Source organism: Prionailurus viverrinus, chromosome D1, assembly GCF_022837055.1.
Source record: "Prionailurus viverrinus isolate Anna chromosome D1, UM_Priviv_1.0, whole genome shotgun sequence".
NCBI lineage: Eukaryota > Metazoa > Chordata > Mammalia > Carnivora > Felidae > Prionailurus > Prionailurus viverrinus.
In genome coordinates, this window is record NC_062570.1 from 57,855,053 (window position 1) to 57,873,601 (window position 18,549).

The 18,549-nt window shown below is 42.2% G+C and overlaps 1 protein-coding gene across 2 annotated transcripts in view; it reads left to right on the forward strand.

The window, feature by feature from the left end:
- Positions 1-18,549, forward strand: part of P4HA3 (prolyl 4-hydroxylase subunit alpha 3) — a 42,459-nt gene that overhangs the window by 15,962 nt on the left and 7,948 nt on the right. The window contains exons 4-9 of one of the 2 annotated variants that reach the window (XM_047823648.1): positions 1,601-1,750; positions 6,266-6,317; positions 8,685-8,848; positions 9,090-9,266; positions 14,526-14,590; positions 15,907-16,066. In XM_047823648.1, coding sequence (XP_047679604.1) covers positions 1,601-1,750; positions 6,266-6,317; positions 8,685-8,848; positions 9,090-9,266; positions 14,526-14,590; positions 15,907-16,066 — 768 coding nt within the window. The remainder of the gene's footprint in view (positions 1-1,600; positions 1,751-6,265; positions 6,318-8,684; positions 8,849-9,089; positions 9,267-14,525; positions 14,591-15,906; positions 16,067-18,549) is intronic. The other variant, XM_047823650.1, reaches the window with a different exon arrangement.

Consider the following 18,549-nt stretch of genomic DNA (forward strand, 5'->3'; position numbering starts at 1 on the left):
TTTTTAAAGATTTTATGTTTATTCATTTTTGAAAGACAGAGAGAGACAGAGCACAAGCAGGGGTGGGGTGGAGAGAGAGGGGGACACAGAATCCAAAGCAGGCTCCAGGCTGTCAGCACAGAGCCTGACACAGGGCTCGAACTCACAAACCGTGAGGTCATGACCTGAGCCAAAGTCAGATGCTCAACCGACTGAGCCACCCAGGGGGCCCTGATTGTTATTCTTCAACTCAACTTTTTACAAACAGGAAACCTGAGGATCAGAGAAATAACACAACCAGATTAATGGCAGACCTAGAATAGCCACTGATTTATTGTTTAGACTGCAGAGTTTTAGTACCTCTAGGCTCTGCCCTGTCTTTCTGCCAGTCTGTAAGTTATACCAGAATTAGATTATTTTGTAAAAGTGCTTCCAACTCTGTTACTTTATAATTCCATGCTGTCTCCAACATCAGCTTCCAGGAAATTCCACCTGCAGTGCTGGTATTATAGTTAACTGTAAACTATTAGGATACAGAAACTAGGTTTAGTACATATTGCCACATTCCCACCTTCCAACATTTAATGTAGAAAAAAATGCATTGAGCTCTTAGAGCATTCCCATGTGGGTCTAATACATTGTGTTGCAATTACTGTTCACTCTCGTGCCCCTCATTTGACTGTAAGCTCTAAGGCTAGGGATCACCAGATACATTGTAAATACTGGGTAAATACTGAATGAATGAATAAATAAATAAATGAAGGAATTCAACCCATTTCTCACATTGTTACTGGTTGTGTCTTCTTAAAAACATGACACTCACAACTCTTACTAGCTTAGCCCATGCTGCCTTTTGTTTTTTTTTTTTTTAATTTTTTTTTTCAACGTTTATTTATTTTTGGGACAGAGAGAGACAGAGCATGAACGGGGGAGGGGCAGAGAGAGAGGGAGACACAGAATCAGAAACAGGCTCCAGGCTCTGAGCCATCAGCCCAGAGCCTGACGCGGGGCTCGAACTCCCGGACCGCGAGATCGTGACCTGGCTGAAGTCGGATGCTTAACCTACTGCACCACCCAGGCGCCCCCCATGCTGCCTTTTGAAGTTCATTTCTTGCTTCTCTTCACCTTAGGCTATAACCACAGCGTCCTACTTGAACACAAGCTTGCTTTGAGTGTCTGTTTCTGCCATTCCCTCATCTTAAAATGTTCTTCTCAATTTCTGCTCCTTGAAATCCTTTTTTTTCTTTGGGGAAGGCCTTCCAGATGCCAGTTCTTCTATGAAGCTTTCTGAGATTCTCAAGTCTCTTCCTTCTCTGCCTCTTGACATATTATGCATATTTCCTTTGAGTATTCATGTCATTCTTTCCAGTATTACAATTAATTGAATTTCTGTATCTCCCTTCTCCCCAGATTATGAATTCTTAAATGCACTCCTTCAATGTGTCTTCTCTACATCTAGAACAATGCATTGGATAGAACGGATGCTAAATAAATAGAATTTAAATGAATGTGAGATGAAAACTTGCCTCCTGGTGTTCCATAGGCTCTCTCTCACTCTTTGTCATTTCCTCTCCTCTACCCGTGGATTAAGGTTTAATGATGGTACTTATGTTACCTACAGGTGGCCTATGACATGGGGGATTACTACCATGCCATTCCATGGCTGGAGGAGGCTGTCAGTCTCTTCCGAGGATCTTATGGAGAATGGAAAACAGAGGATGAGGCAAGTTTAGAGGATGCCTTGGATCACTTGGCCTTTGCCTATTTTCAGGTAGGGGAGTAAGTGAGGCTCACCACTTTTATCACAATAAATATAGTGCTTTATATCTGCTTTACAATTTTCTCTGCATTTTCATGTCTCTCAATTTATTTCATCTTCCCAACAGGACCAAATGTGAGTCAAGCAGGGCAGTTGTTTTATTATTTCCATATTTCACATGTGAGTAAACTAAATCTCCAAAAAATTCCTAACTTGTCCCAAAGTTCATAGAGCTGGGATTAGCGCCCAAGTCTGTCTGACTCTTTGTCTGGTGCTCTTTCCAGTGCATTGACCGCTTTAAAATCCTCTTCCATGTAGGAGGCAGGCTCCCATCTGTAGCACAGCAGCTGCATTGACAAATGTCTAACGGGTTCATAGTCAATGTAGATCACTCTTTTGCACTGTCAGCAACTCATATCTCTTCACAGATGTTCTGCCATGATATTGCCAGTACCCAAGGAAGAAGTTTGATTATTACTGTAGGGGCCCAGGGCAGGCTGTCCCAAGATGGGCCACTTTGGCATAACGATTATTTTGAGTTAAAAGTAATCAAAACCAAGCAGATGAAGGAAAAGCTCTCTTTGCCTCCCTGCACATGCCTAAATTTACATTGGAAAGGAGAGCCTGTAACAGGAAGAGAGCTATAAACAGGGACTCCCCTTTACCTTGTTTTTCCAAACAACTCCTTTTACCTTCTTGCTAATGGTCTTTCTCCCCTTTGTGTCCTCTGACCCTACCCCTCTCCTTAGCTCATGTAAGCTTCCTGTTGCCTCAGTGTCTTTGGAATTCTGTGTCTATGTGGATTCTCCATATGTATGCCTATTAAATTTGATTTTTTCCTGTTAACCAGTCTCATGTCGATTTGATTCTCTGTCCAGCTAGAAGGACCATAGGGCAGAGGAAGATCTTCCTCCCCAAGATTATCCTCTGCCATCTGCAGTGGAGTCCCTCTGTAATTATGACTAGTGGCTGGCTACAGAGCTGGGGTCGTTGGTCCGCAGTGCCAGCTCAGTGCTTTCTCCAGGGGTTGCTTTTCCTTGGCACTTGATCTGTGAGCTGTTGTAGATCCTCCCGCAGAAGCTTATTTCCCTAAATATGGGATCTGCCATCCTTTTATACAGTTAATCCCATTTCCCATCAGAATTGTATAGTCTTCAAGAATGGACTGGAAATATCATTTACAGAGCCAATTCCTGAGAATTTCCAAAGTTAATAAACCATTTCAGCTCCCTACATTCCTTTCTTTTTCCCCCTTTTCCTAAGAAAAAGGAGGAGGACGTGGGTGGTCCAAACAAACCCACATGTTGCTGCCAAACACACGGATTTATTCTCCGTGTAGCAAATGGGCCTGTTCCTCTCATGGAAGTTCCTGGTAAGTGGATCTTTGTTGTAAAACTTTCCAGGATGCTCTTCCTAACTCTCCTACTCAATTTGCTACATATTAAAGCTGAAATAGAATCACTATGGTGCAACAAAGGGCAAGAAAAGATTGAATTTTAATAGAGGAAGAAAATGGAGGATTGACATAGAGACTAGGAGAAGACAAACTAAAGCAGCTTACACTGAGAGACAGAGCTTTAAATGTAGTGCCTGAGTATTAGTTTTGGCTTTTTCCCCCTGTGCTGACTTGGATTTGTCCTCTGCTCACTGGTAGACTCTCCCTTTCCACAATCGCGCTTTGTCTGGTAAATTTTATTCATCTCAGAAGGCATAGCTCAGATGTCACCTATTTTGTGAAGTCTTTCTTAATTCTCCTCAGACTCCTCAGACTTTCCTTCTTTGTGTTCTTACAGCATATTCTCTCACACCTCAATAGTAGAACACATAGGGCATTGTTTCATAGACAATTTATGGTCGCCTCGTTAACCCTTGTAAATCTGGGATAGATGCCCCTCCATGGGGCACTATATAATACTATATATTATATAATAGTTGTTCATGATATGGGTCAGTAAAAAATTATTTCAGTAATTGTTAATAATGATTAAACCACAGGTTCTGAAGTCATACTGACCTGGGTTCAAATTCTGTGAAAATTTGGGCAACTTACTTAACTTACTTAACTCCCCGGACCTAAATTTTATTTTCTTTAAGAGGGGAATAATAAATGATGCTGTTAGGAAGTGGGCTGTGGGGGATGGGATAATTCTTCTCTAAACTTCTGAGTTCATGGTTGGGACCTCCCTGTCATAAAAGACAGATTAATCAGAGGGAAAATAACAACAGTTTATTTCACGTATACCTTCTGTATACATGGGAGATGGGGTTGGGGAATGAGGAACTCTTTGAGGTGTTTGAAGCTGGCACCTTAAATACCATCTCCAGCTAAAGACAATAGGAAGAAAGGTGTAGGAGGAGACCAATTTTGGGAGGTTACCAGGAAAAGCAAACAAGGGTAAGGTTGTTATGCAGATTTAAGTGACTCTTCTCCTTGATAAGATTCTCATGTGATTCTGAGTTAAACTTCTTTTCCAGGTACACGGAGGGAGACACTCTTACAAACGGAGGTTTCCTTTATAAATGTAAATTTCTCTTGCAAAACGGGTAATTTATCTGGTCTTCAGAATTTCTCCTGTGTCTGCCATTTCTCAAAATACTTAGCTCAAAATAATCCTTATGCCAAACAGGCATATTCTGGGGTGGCCTATTCTGCTCCCCTCCAATGCTCACCTCAAAGAGTTGCCATGAGGATTAAATGAGCTAATACTTGTATATCCCTTAACACAGCTCATGATACACATCACTCAACAAGTGTAAACTCTTCTTATATTATACACTACAAGTATATGTTTTCCTCTTTCATTTAACATTACTTAGTGAACACATTTCCAAAGAAATTTAACTGGGACACCAAAAGTAACTTTGTTCTTGATAAAATATAATTTTCTCATGAAAGAGCCTTTGAGTTTTAAAAATATGTAAAATTGTGTTTTAGTTCTCTTCATCTCAAAAGAGTTTGAAAAGCTATAATCCTGAGTTAATAATCTGACATTATACGGTATCAGTCGATTACTTAACACTCCCTGTGTTAAGAATGGAACAGAATAACGAATGGTGTTAAATAAGTACAAACAATCTATACGTCCGAGTCCTCTGTGGTGTAGCTTCTAGATGGAATAAAATGCAGCTATTAAAAATGCTGTTTCTCTTGTACAACCACGTTCATAGCAGTATTATTCACAGCAGCCAAGAAGTGGAAGCAATGCAAGTGTCCATTGAGGGATGAATGGAGAAACAGAATGTGGTATATCCATACAATGGAATATTATTCAGCCTTAAAAAGGAAGGAAATTCTGCTACGTGCAACAACATAGATGAATCTTGAGGACATTATGCTAAAAGAAATAAGCCAATCACAAAAACACAAATACTGTATGATTGCTCTTATACGTGGTATCTAGAATAGTCAAATTTATAGAGACAGAAAATAGAATGGTGGTTGCCAGGGGTTGAAGGAAGGAGGCAATTGAGAGTTGGGTACAGAGTTTCAGATTTGCAAAATGAAAAAATTTTGGAGATTGGTTGCACAACAATGTGAATTTATTTAACATTACTGAAATGTACACTTAGAAATGGTTAAGATGATAAATTTATGTTGTGTGTTTTTTACCATATGCAGTCTCTGAAGACTATGAAGTGATATAAATAGTACCCGTGATGGCAATGTAGAGTGAAACAATCAGGATATGAAAATGTGTAACAAATATGACTGTAACTGTGTAAACACTATGTGTCATCTACGCGCCTGGGTTTCAGCAGAGCATTTTTTCCCCTCTCTCTCATGTTTCATATTGCTTTCATATTGCTTCATATTGCTTTTATCATTCAACATGAATTCTTTTAACATGCAAAATTGAAATGATCAGAAGGAATACAAATCTCTCAGTTCATCATCATTCCTTGGGGCCTAGGGAAGTTTCACAGCCCACCTACACTGGGTTCTGTTCCCCAGGTTTGTCTGGAAAGCCCTTGTGAACTTCTGACCACATGCAGCCCCAGGTCCAATGGTGGCCAGAAGAGGTCATTACTATTCAGTGGGAATGTTTCAGGTTCAGTTCTTCTGTTGCCTCCTTCTCACTACCTTCGTAGAGTCTAGGAAGGACTGAGCCTAGAGAACAAATTATATTTTTACTAGGGTTTTTAGAGTTCCTTATTAAGTTTAGTAGTGAAATATGCCAAAATAACAACAGCCCACAGTTGTGTGGTTTTGCATGCTCTAAGATTTGAGGGCACTTTAAGAAAGTTTATTTTCATTTATTTTTCTACCTTCCCTGGTAAGGGTGGTAATGAGTCATTTGTAAATGAGGAAACTGAGGAGACCTGAGTTGCATTAGGGCTGCAAATCCTGAATTAGGACCAAGAACTTCTACATTTCTAGTCTGCTGCTCATTTCAATGAGTCTTATTGTCTACTTGTGGTAAGAGTATTTTATAGTTTTTTTCTAAAAATCCATTTAATGATTTGGTCAAAGGAAATATCCCCAGTGTAGTTAACTCTTCCTTTTCTTTCTTTCTTTTTGTTTTATAGGCCGGCAATGTTTCGTGTGCCCTCAGCCTCTCCCGAGAGTTTCTTCTCTATAGTACGTAATGATAGAAGATAAGCCACCGCTCTGATTTACTGGGAAATCCCTTCTGCTTCTGGCCTTTAATCCCTGCAAGGAAAAGACAGCTGTGTGTCTTTATTTTTCTAATTTTATGATCCAAGCCACATTTCTGATTTTGGATTGAATCTCACCTATCTATTGATCAGTGCATCAGGGGAAAGTTTTTTGGTTTGTAGAAAAATGCTAAGAAGGTATCAACCTGTCCCTTTCCTCCACCGGCTATACCTTAGTGTTACTTCAGTGGGGAACAAGTCCAGGACTGGGAGCGAATGAAATCAATGAGAGCGCTGTGTGCAGGAGAGTGAGTGACTCCTCGCGGGATAACTCATTTTGGCTGTTTCCACAGTGATATCAGTTCTTTCCTTAAAACCAGAGTTCACTTGGCTATCAAGCATCCTGACCAGTTAGTGCAGGGCTCAGCTTCAACCCTGCTCACGTAGCAAGTCACCAGACTTAAACAGCTTAGCTCTCTACTTGGATATTTTTGCTTAAAATTTTGGGGGAAGTTGGGGGAAGTATCTATCCCAATAAGATATTGAGATACTAAAGTAACTAAATAATCACTATTATATTTTAATATTTATAAACTGTCTCACATAGGATTCTGTAATTGTATGTATTTATCGATTTTTAATGAATCCATTTAGTAACATTATTCCATTCTGATAATTGGGCAAACAGTGGGATAAGGAAGTAGCCACATGGTCTGGAAACATGTGAGTAATTACAACAGCCAAAGTGATAACCCAACTCTTCTTTATTTCTTTGTGCTTGATCTATTTATTTTTTATTTTTTTTAATGTTTATTTTTTGAGATAGATTCAGAGTGCAAGCAGGGGATGGGTAGAGAGAGAGGGAAACACAGAATCTGAAGCAGGCTCCAGGCTCCGAGCTGTCAGCACAGAGCCCGACGCGGGGCTCGAACTCACAGACCTGAGCTGAAGTCGGAGGCTTAACCGGCTGAGCCACCCAGGCCCCCCTGTGATTGATCTATTAAAATTCCTGTCTGGGGGCACCTGGGTGGCTCGGTGGGTTGAGCCTCCGACTTCAGCACAGGTCATGATCTTGCAGTTGGTGAGTTCGAGCCCCGTGTTGGGCTCTGTGCTGACATCTCGGAGCCTGAAGCCTGCTTCAGATTCTGTCTCCTTCTCTCTCTATCCCTACCCTGCGTGCGCACACACACACACTCTCTCTCCCTCTCTCTCTTAAAAATGAATAAACATAAAAAAAAAAGAATCCCTGTCTGTCCCAGAGAACCAAAACCATGTGCAGTTATAGGTGGATAAGCAGGACACAACAAATTGAGATTACTGGCTCCATTTCTGGCTTTGTAGTATTTTCACTGGGGTTTTGGGCTCATCATTTCCTTTCTTCCAAACTTCATTTCCCTTTTTGTTAAAAAAAAAAAAAAAAAAAAAAAAGGACGGTAACTTCTGTCCCCTCTCTGCCAGAGTGGTGGTGGTGATAGTTAGAAGCACATTGAGCTCCTCAGAGAAAGATGCTTTGGGAGCATTAGAACAATTCAGCACGTTCTTCTGAGAGGCATTGAAAATCATGCACAGAGGCTAGCAGGTCATGGGTGGCTGCCAACCCATGGGGCATCTTACAGCCAAAGTGGGCACCAACAGGTGGGCACAAATAAGACATAAGACCCCTGTGGGAGCCCAGGCTAGAGCCAAAGTCTAGAACCCCTTTGTCTTATATTACACTGTTCTGTGTCTAGGCCAGTTAGGAATTTTGAAGGATCGAGTAGATTTGGCAATGAATTGGCTTTCACTGCTCCAGGGAAGAATAGGTTGGGGCTCTCTGCTATAGGCTTTGGCTCTCTGGACTTCTCTTTCATGGCATTTATGGGTTTCGTTGTAAGTAGTTATTTAACATATCTTTTCTCCATTAGGCTCTAAACTCTGAGAAGTTAGCCTCTAGCACAGTATCCAGTACACGGTAGATGTACACTGAAGATTTTTTGAGTGGGTGAATGAATGAGTGAATGAGTGAAGCTTCTTCCCTATACAGAAAACTTACCATCACGCTATCCGAGAGCGGCCATCCTTAGGATCTCTTGGTCTAACAGTGTTAAGTACCACTTCCCTTCCCAAAGTCCTTTGCACCCGCAGATCTACCAGGCCTAACTCAATCTTCTTCGCCTAACTCAATCTTCTTTAATACCAGGTACTCTTCTGGAGGTGAGGGCCTTACATCCTCCTGTGCCTGGACACAGGAGTTATTCAGGGTGTCCAGTCGTTGGTCATGTGCAACAGGGAAGCTGTAGGAAACCTTGGAAGCACTCCCTGAGACCGCTGTTTGGTAATCTGTGTTATTCCCTGCTCTGATTTCTTCCAGGCCCAGATAATAAGAGGATGTCCAGGAACGTGTTGAAATATGAAAAGCTCTTGGCAGAGAGCCCCACCCAGGTGGTAGCTGAGGCTGTCATCCGGAGGCCCAATGTGCCCCACCTGCAGACCAGAGACACCTACGAGGGGTTATGTCAGACCCTGGGATCCCAGGTGGGATTCCTCAGGGAAAGAAAAAGGGGGAACAGGCTTAGCTCGAGAGAGAGAAGGTAGAATTGGAACGATGTGAGGGGAAAAGGCTGATGCATTAAAAATTAAAGCTCATTTGGACAGCCTCAGAGTGACCACATTCTGAATCTCCTGCATGCCAGGTTTTTTATGCTGTAGTTCCCCTATATTGGCTTCTGGTCCTAGACCCTTCATCTCTTATGCTGATTCTAGGCTTTCCTTCTAGCCTACTCACTACCAGATCCCTAGCCTCTACTGCTCCTATGAGACAAATTCCAGCCCCTACTTGCTGCTCCAGCCCATCCGGAAGGAAGTCATCCACCTGGAGCCCTATGTTGTTCTCTACCATGACTTTGTCAATGACTTGGAGGCTCAGAAAATTAGAGGACTTGCAGAACCGTGGGTGAGTGTCCCCAAAGCCTGCCAAGGACTTCTCTTTGTGTCATCACATGCCTGGAGTTCAGGAATGTGAGAACAGGCAGCCTGAACAACTGCACACTTTATCAGGCCAGGAATTCAAAATGCCAACTATTCCATAAAACGAATCAATGGTGAAAAAAAATCACAGTAGTTGTTGCTTCTGGAGGGAGGGGATTGGCTGGGAAAGGGGACAAGGGCATTTTCTGGGGTGTTGAAATGTGCTCTTGATATCTGGTTAGGGATGTGGAGTATGCAACTGTGTGCGTTTGTTAAAATCCAGCAAATGGTACGCTTGAGATCTGTGCATATCATTATATGTAAATTTTACCTAAAAAATTCAAAAGTAAGTATCCTTCCTCCTCAATGTCAATCATTCCACATAATGGGTAGAAATTTCTTTTTTAAAAAGGGCGAGGGGACGCCTGGCTGGTTCAGTTGGAAGAGCATGCAACTCTTGATCTCGGGGTCATGCGTTCAAGCCCCAATTTGGTGTAGAGAATACTTAAATATATAAAAAACTTTAAAGAAAAGAGTGAAGTGATGGGCAAGGAATGATATCATAGCGCAGATTTACAGAATTACAGAATGGAAAGATTATCTAGTTTAACTAGATTATTTTATTAAAGAGGAAACTGAGGCCCAGAGAGGGGAAGACACTTGATGAAGGTCACATATGTAGCTAGAGCCAGACTTGGAATTTAGGGGTACATCGATGGCTGCTCTGTTATTCTGCCTTCCTATCTCAGCTAACTCAGGCTAAATTATGTTCAGTAACAAACAGCCCCCAGATCTCAGACACAACAAGACTAAAGGTTTGTTTCTTACATTACGCGTCTGCCTTGGGCTGACTGCAGGCATGGCACAGAACTGTCTTCACTTTGAGACCCAGCCTGACAGAGCAGCCTATGTTTGGGACATTTCCAGTCTCAGAGGAGACAAAAAGGACAAGATGGCAAACTCCTAGCTGGCTCCTCCAGCTTCTGCTTCGAAGGGCCAGACATTAATTCTGTCCCTGTTTCACTGGTCAAGGCAAAGCATGAGGCCACAATGGGTTTAATCATCCCCCAGGAAGTGTGGCAAATATTGAGAGAAATACCGCAGTCTATCTCATTTTTATAAGCACGTTGCCTCTTTATAAATGGCACATTAAGGCTGTCTCTGAATAACTTATGTCATCGTGCCCTTGATGGCATGCTGTTCATCCAGGCAGTTATTTGGCTGTTCACCAACAATACAGAGCCTGCTGTGTGCCACACATTGTCCTGGGTGCTGGACATGCGCAGAGATTAAGTATTGGCTCTTTCCCTTTGGGAGGTCACAGCTTAATGGGGGAAAACAGATATTTACACTATCCTGTGATAGGTGCTGTCATAGAGGTGTATGCAAGGAGCTGTGCTATGGCGGCATCGCAAAGTGAACCTTCCTCTGGGGGAAAAGCGGATGGGAGGGGAGGGAGAAATGGAGACGGCTTCTCTGTGAATGTGAAATTCATCCGAGTAACAAGATGGCAAAGGGTATGGCAGGAAGACAAAACAGTACGTAAGGACCCAGTAAGCAGTGTGTTCAGAGAATGGGGTGAAGCTTGGTGGCGGAAGTGTGCAAGGGATGGGGTCGGAGCTGATTGGAGATAAAGCTACATGGTGAGACGCCATGAGGAAGTGCTGAAAATACCATGCTGAGGAGCTTGGATGCTATCCCATAGGCAGGGGGAGAGCTGTTGGACCGTTTAAACAGGAGATGGGCATGATGAGGCCTGTTGATTTTAAGGAAAATTCTGACAGCAGACATGGATTGGAGGGATAAGAGTAGCAGTAATCATCTCGTCCAGCAGCCCTTCCAGTGAAGTCTGGAATCTTCGTGCAGAAGGCTTGAGAGATTAAGCTCTACTGGTCAGTTGGAACAAAGTATCTTTAGTAGCTTTGGCAGTTTAGGGAACCAGTGGTAGTATCTGGCCAGTAGCTGCTTTTTCCTTAGGACAGGCAGCCCACCCTGCAGTCCTTTGTGGTCAGGTCATCTATCTGGCCTGCACACACTTTGCCACTCTCCCTTTTCCCAGAAGCTGATCTGGAGATGCTGATCCCTGTCTGGTCTTTGGCTTTGCCAGGAATAAGCCTTGGCTTATAGGGTGGGGCTTCTACACGGGAACTGAGCTCAAAGGCTTTGGTGGCTTGTGTTGAATTTAATTAATCTGCTTCCTATCCCAGAGAATGCTCTCTTGTCACTTCTCCCTCTATCCACATCCTACCCATCCCTGAAGACTCAGGTGAAGCCACATGCCCCCCTGGACCCATTAGCCCTGTCACTCTGGTGTACTTTCATGGGTTCTTTCAGTAGGAACTTATTTTTTTCTTCAGAGCATTTCTTGGGGCTACATACAAGAACTTCTCTTTTTTGAACTCAAAGCTTTTGTCACTAGTTGTCTTGTATTTTTTTCATTTATTCTGCCATTTTTGTGTTGTCTAGTATCACTAGCTGCTTCAAGGGTTAGCATCCTGTGTCCTCACCTAGACTGTAAAGTAGGAGGGATTGTATGTCATCTTTCTTGAAATGCCTAGCCCCATATTATGCCCATTGCAGCCAGAGTGATCTTTAAAAAGCTGCCCTTGCTTAAACCCTTTTATGGGTCACTTTAATGTCACTTAATGCTCCTTGGCCTGCCTGCTGCTGACCCCCTCCACAGCATGAGCCCCTTGCACTTGACACCCCAGCCACACTAAACAACTTGCACCTCCATGAACAGGCCATGATCCCACTAGCCTCTGCACACACTCTTCTCTCTGCCTAAATCACTCTTCCCTTGGCCTCTTTTGACCTGTATGATTCTGGTTGTCTTCTGCGCATCCTGGGAAGCCTTCCTGTCCCCCATCAGAAGGGACTACATGCTCCTTCTTAATGTTTGTTTAGTGCCCTGAACTTGTCCATTATGGCCCCACTGCATGACTTATGTCTGCTCCATATGTTGTATTTTCAATGCCTAGCATTGTGCTAAGCACAGAGAATAACCAATAAATATCTGCACCCAAAAGTGAATGACTGTGCTGGTGTACAATAAATGTTAAAGGAATTAAGAGCAAGATGGTTCTTGAATGGGGAGGGAGGTGGAGTGGAGTATCCCTAGGATTTTTCTTTCTTTCTTTCTTTATTTTTTAACGTTTATTTATTTTTGAGACAGAGAGAAACAGAGCATGAATGGGGGAGGGGCAGAGAGAGAGGGAGACACAGAATCGGAAGCAGGCTCCAGGCTCCGAGCCATCAGCCCAGAGCCCGACGCGGGGCTCGAACTCACAGACTGCAAGATCGTGACCTGAGTTGAAGTCGGATGCTTAACCGACTGAGCCACCCAGGCGCCCCATAGGATTTTTCTTTAAACCACTGATGTTGCCCTAGAAAAACGTAAGGGAGCAACTCCTCTAAGAATGTCTCCTCTCTCCTCTACAAAGGGCTCAGGGGAGGATGCTGGGTGAAGGACTAGACAGAAGCGTTATCAGTCACCTACTGATTTCCTGCATCCTGGTACCATAGAAGGATAGGCTGAGAGGACCTCTCAAGAATGTGCTGTTCACATGCTGCATTTTATAGCGAGGGTAATGGGTCCAAGGAAAGGACGAGACTTTTTCAAAGTTGTCTACCTGGGTTAGCAGGAACAATAGTACTATAGAAGCCTCCAAGCAGGGAAAGGTGTCTGTCTTGTGCAGTTCATTGCCCTGTGTTCTGCTCTGAATGCATGTGAAGTGCCAGGCCTGGGTCATTAAGCACAGGACTCTAGTTCATTCATTCATTCATTCATTTCACCAATAGTGAGCACCTACTCCCTGCCAGGCTTTCTCTGGACCCTAGGGACCCAGTAATAACAAAAGATTTGCCATCATGGAGCTGACATTCTGATGACAGATGCAGAAATAGACACATCCTTATGTAAATATTTCTCTTTCTGGGGCGCCTGGGTGGCTCAGTTGGTTGAGTGTCTGACTCTTGACTTTGACTCAGGTCATGATCCCAGGATTGTGGGATCAAGCCCTGTGTCAGGCTCTGCATTGAGCATGGAGCCTGCTTAAGATTCTCTCCCTTTCTCCATCTCCCTCGGGGCACCTGGGTAACTCAGTCAGTTAAGCATCTGACTCTTGGTTTTGGCTCAGGTCATGATCTCACAGCTCGGTTCATGGGATAGAGCCCTGCAGTGGGGGCACTGACAGTGCAGAGCCTGCATGGGATTCCCTCTCCCTCTCTCTGCTCAAGTGCTCTCTTTCTCTCTCAAAGTAGATAAATAAACTTAAAGAATTTAAAATTTATATCTACACATTCAGAACAAAATGGAAACAGTTAAATTAATGACTTTGAACCTGTTTGGGGTTTTTTTCTCTCCCTCTCTCTGCTCAAGTGCTCTCTTTCTCTCTCAAAGTAGATAAATAAACTTAAAGAATTAAAATTTATATCTACACATTCAGAACAAAATAGAAACAGTTAAATTAATGACTTTGAACCTGTTTGGGGTTTTTTCCCCCCATAATCAAGGCAGTTGCAGCCAAATAGATTTTGATTCTTTGTAGGGAAGGGCTTTGTGGGAATTGTTCAGAGGAGAGGGCTGTGCCCACGGGTGGGGAATTTCCTTGTTAGAGGTGTTCATTTAATTTGACAAACACTGAGTGCTTACCTTAGGCCAGGCCCTGTGCCACTAGGAGACAAAGAAGAGTGAGAAACAGCCTTGTTCTGACCGAACTCACAATCTCAGATACAAAAGGGATTCAAATAGCACTTTATTTCAGTTAACAAACTTTGATCGAGTGCTTATTGGCTACCAGATATGATGCTAAAGGTTATTTTTAACTCAGATTTTTTTTGTCATTTATTATTGCTTATTTTCGAGATTGATAGCTATCACTAAATTTGTAGCATGAGCAAAATAATTTTTTGGGAGAGAGTGCACAAGCATGGGGGAGGGGCAGAGAGAGAAAGAGAAAATTTTAAGCAGGCTCCATGCCCCGTGTGGAGCCTAACACGGGACTCCATACCACGGCCCTGGGAGGATGGCCTGAACGGAAATCAAGAGTCATGCTTAACTGACTGAGCCACCCAGGTGCCTCCCACCTTTTTTTTTTTTGGCATGTGCAAAATATTTCTAAATTAAGGAGGAATTGGCGATTGTTAGGTTTACACTGAAGAGAGGGGCATGTCTATGGAAATGATACAGTCCTTCCCTTCACATCATAACCACTTGTACTTTCTCTTACGTCCTTCACATCAGTTACAGAGATCTGTGGTGGCATCAGGTGAGAAGCAGTTGCCAGTGGAGTACCGCATCAGCAAAAGGTAAGAGAGGTCCTTCCCTGTAGGGACTCTGGTCATCCTTGCTGCCTGTCCTCAGGCCTGTGGCACAACGGAAGGTCAGCGATAGCCATCCAGAGATGCTGCTAGAGAATCTGTAGTTCATGTATTGTATCTGTACATTCTTGTTGAGAGGGAGGAATTTCTACTCCTCTCACCCAAGGGCCTATGACAGGTTATATGGTCTGAGGACTTAACTAGGAGGCCCTTAGGGAAAGACTTGACAAAACTTCTATGCCCCAAACCAGAAAATAAGTGTGTAGTTATTCTCCTAATCAGGATTGCTTTTCCAGAGGATTCAGTCCTGTCCCCATTTGGAATCTGACTTTATAAGATTCCATTCCTGCTTCCTGACTCATATTCAGAGCATGACTTGCCAACATTCAGGCAAGAAGGGTGGCCGGAATCTCTGGACCTGATGGCTTCTAGAGAGGCAGAAGCAGCTGAGATTCCAGCTTTATCTTCTTCCCTCAATCCTTGATTTGCACTGTAAAGACAGGACTTAGGATTGGTAAGAGGATGAGTCCCCATCAGAGCCATGGGAGACAGTGACAACAGCATCCATGGAGAGGATGGACCCAGGATGGGTGAATAGTTTTTGTTGTCTGGGAAGTGAGGTGAATAATGAAAGCTTTGACTCAGAATCATTTAGCTTAACTTCTTTGGTACATTTTGTGACCTTTTATTAGGAGTTGTTTTATAAACTTTGGAAGGTCCATATGGCCTCAGCTTCATTGCTTTTCTAACCTTTATGACACTGTAGGGTCAAAGAGAAAATTCGACCTTCTACTTAGACTCATTGCTTTTAGCAGAGTAGGTGGTATTCTTTTTACTTTTCAGGTAAAGAAACTGAGACCCTCATTACTTCCTCTTTTTTCTCTACCATCACTCTGCATCTGTTTGAATTTTGGTTCTGTCCTCACAGCTGCACTGGAACTGGTCCTTCAAAGGTCACCAGTGAACTCCTAATCACCAAATCACTTTCCTGCCCACCAACCTTCACTGATTATCCAACTACCCGAAAAGACCAGTTTTATGACCACGGTGTCCTCAGCTTTTTACATGTCTTGAACTTACTTTTCCAGCCTTGTTTCTCATTACTTCTTTCATAGACCAAATGCTTTCACACTTGTGCATATTCTATATTGTTATACCTCCATGTCTGTGCTTATGCTGTTTCTTCAGCCTGCCTTCCTTCCTTGCATCCTTCTTTCTGGCAATTGATGTAACTCATTCATTCACAGACATATAGTCATTTCTGGCATCAGATCATTGATGTTCCAACCTGTGATGTGTTTTAGTGCCTGGCTGAAGGACACTGTTGACCCACTGCTGGTAACCCTTGATCATCGCATTGGTGCCCTCACAGGCCTTGATGTCCAGCCTCCCTATGCAGAGTATCTCCAGGTGGTGAACTATGGAATTGGTGGTCACTATGAGCCTCACTTTGACCATGCTACGGTAACTATGGGGCCAATGATCAATCTCCTGGGGTAGGGAACCAGGTATTAATTGCTCTGAGGCAGAGCCCTTAACATGCTCTCAGGGAACACCAAGTGAAATCTTAGAACAAAGACTCTTGTTGCAGGAAGGTCTGAAAGCCTTGGTTTCAAGCAGACTGATGCTGACTCATTTTCTTTTGGGCCACAATCACCCCTCTCTAAAATTTGCTAGTGGGGAGAAAAATATGGCTTGTCATGTAGTCTTCTGTCTTGTTTCATCCAGGGACTTCCCAGTGAAGATTGTCCTTTTTACAGTCACTTTCCTTTCCACATGATTTCAACTGCCCATCTTTGTTGATGTGTATTGAGCAAGTAATTTTTAAGGATTAAAATATCTCCCCAAAATTGATCTATAGATCAATAACCCAAACTTTATCAAAATTAGAAGAAATTATAGAAATTAATAAGCTGATCCTAAAATGTATATGGAAATACAAAGGATCCAGGACAGCCAAAATTTTGAAAAAGAACAAAGTTGGAGGACACAACACTACTTGATTTCAAAATGTAATATAGAGCAACAATAATCAGGGCTGTGTGGTATTGATATAAGGATAAACACATAGGTCAGTGGAACAGAACAAAGTCCAGAAATAAACCCACACATGGCCAATTGAATTTTGACAAAGGTGCCACAGAAATTCAATGAGGAAAAGATACTCTTTTCAACAAATGGTGCTGGGACAATTGGGTATCTACTTGCAAAACAACAACAACAACAACAACAATAACAACTTTAGACTCTTACCTCACACCATATACAAAAATTAACTGAAAATGGATTATAGACCTAAATGTAAAATGCAAAACTATAAAATGTCTAGAAGAAAATATAGAGAAATCTTTGTGACTAGGCAAAGTTTCTTAGGATAACAAAACATGATCCATAAAAGAAAAATTAAGAGTGATAAATTGGACCTCATCAAAATTACAATCATTTGCTTTTCAAACACACCATTAGAAAATGAAAGGACAAATCACTAACTAGGAGAAAACACTCATAAATTGTATACCTGGTAAAAAAAAGTTGTATCCAAAATATATATAAAACTTATAATTCAGTAATAAGACAACTCAATTTTTTCTTTTATCTCTCTATTTGTCTATGTATTTATCTATCATCTATCTAAGTAAGCTCTATGCCCAATGTGGGCTTATGAGCTTGAATTCATAAGCCCAAGATCAAGAGTTGTGTGTTTTACTGACTGAGCCAGCCAGGCACCCCATAACTCAAATTTAAAAAACGGGCTTATTTGAGGGGTGCCTGGGTGGCTCAGTTGCTTAAGTCTCCAACTCCTGATTTCGGCTCAGGTCATGGTCTCACAGTCTATGAGTTTGAGCCCCATATTGGGCTCTGTGCTGACAATGCAGAGTCTGCTTGGGATTCTCTCTCTCCTTCTCTCTGTCTGCCCCCGCCCACCCTATCAAAATAAATAAATAAACTTTAAATTAAATAAATAAATAAAATAATATGTTAAAAATGGGCTTATTTGAATTAATATTATGTATAGGTTAATAATGAAATAGGTTATTTGAATGGGTACTTCACCAAATAAAATAAATGAATGGGTAATAAGCACATAAAAATATGCTCAATGTCATCAGAGAAATAAAAATTAAAACCACAATGAGACAGCACCATACTCCTATTACAGTGGCTAAATAACAAAGACAGATAATATCAAATGTTGATCGAAGTGTGCAGGAGCTCAAATTTTCATACATTGCTGATGGAAATGTGAAATGGTACAGCCATTTTCAAAGATAGTTTGGCAGTTTCTTAAAAAGTTATACATATAGGGGTGCCTGAGTGGCTCAAACATCCAACTTCAGCTCAGGTCATTATCTCATGGTTCATGAATTCAAGCCCCGTGTTGCGTTCTGTGCTGACAGCTCAGAGCCTGGAGCCTGCTTCAGATTCTGTGTCTTCCTCTCTCTCTGCCTTTGCCCAGCTTGCACTTTGTCTCTCTCTCTCAAAAATAAATAAAACATTTACAAAAATTAAAAGAAAAAGTTATACATACGCCTACATATGATCCACCTATTTCTCTCCTAAGTATTTTACCCAAGAGAAAAGGAAATATGTCCATACAAAGACTTGTACAAGAGGGGCATCTGGGCAGCTCAGTCGGTTAAGCATCTGACTCTTCATTTCAGTTCCGGTCAAGATCTCACAGTTCATGAGATTGAGCCCTGCACTGGGCTCTGTGCTGATAGCACAGAGCCTGCATGGGATTTCTCTCTCTCCCTGTCTCTCTCTCTGCCCCTCCCCACTCACACACTCTCTCTTTCTCTCTCTCTCTCAAAATAAATTAATTAATTTTAAAAAAGACTTGTATAAGAATGTTTAAAACAGATTTATTGATAATAGCTAAGAATTATAAACAACCCAAATGCTCATCAACAAGTGAATGAATAAACACATTTTTCTATATCTACACA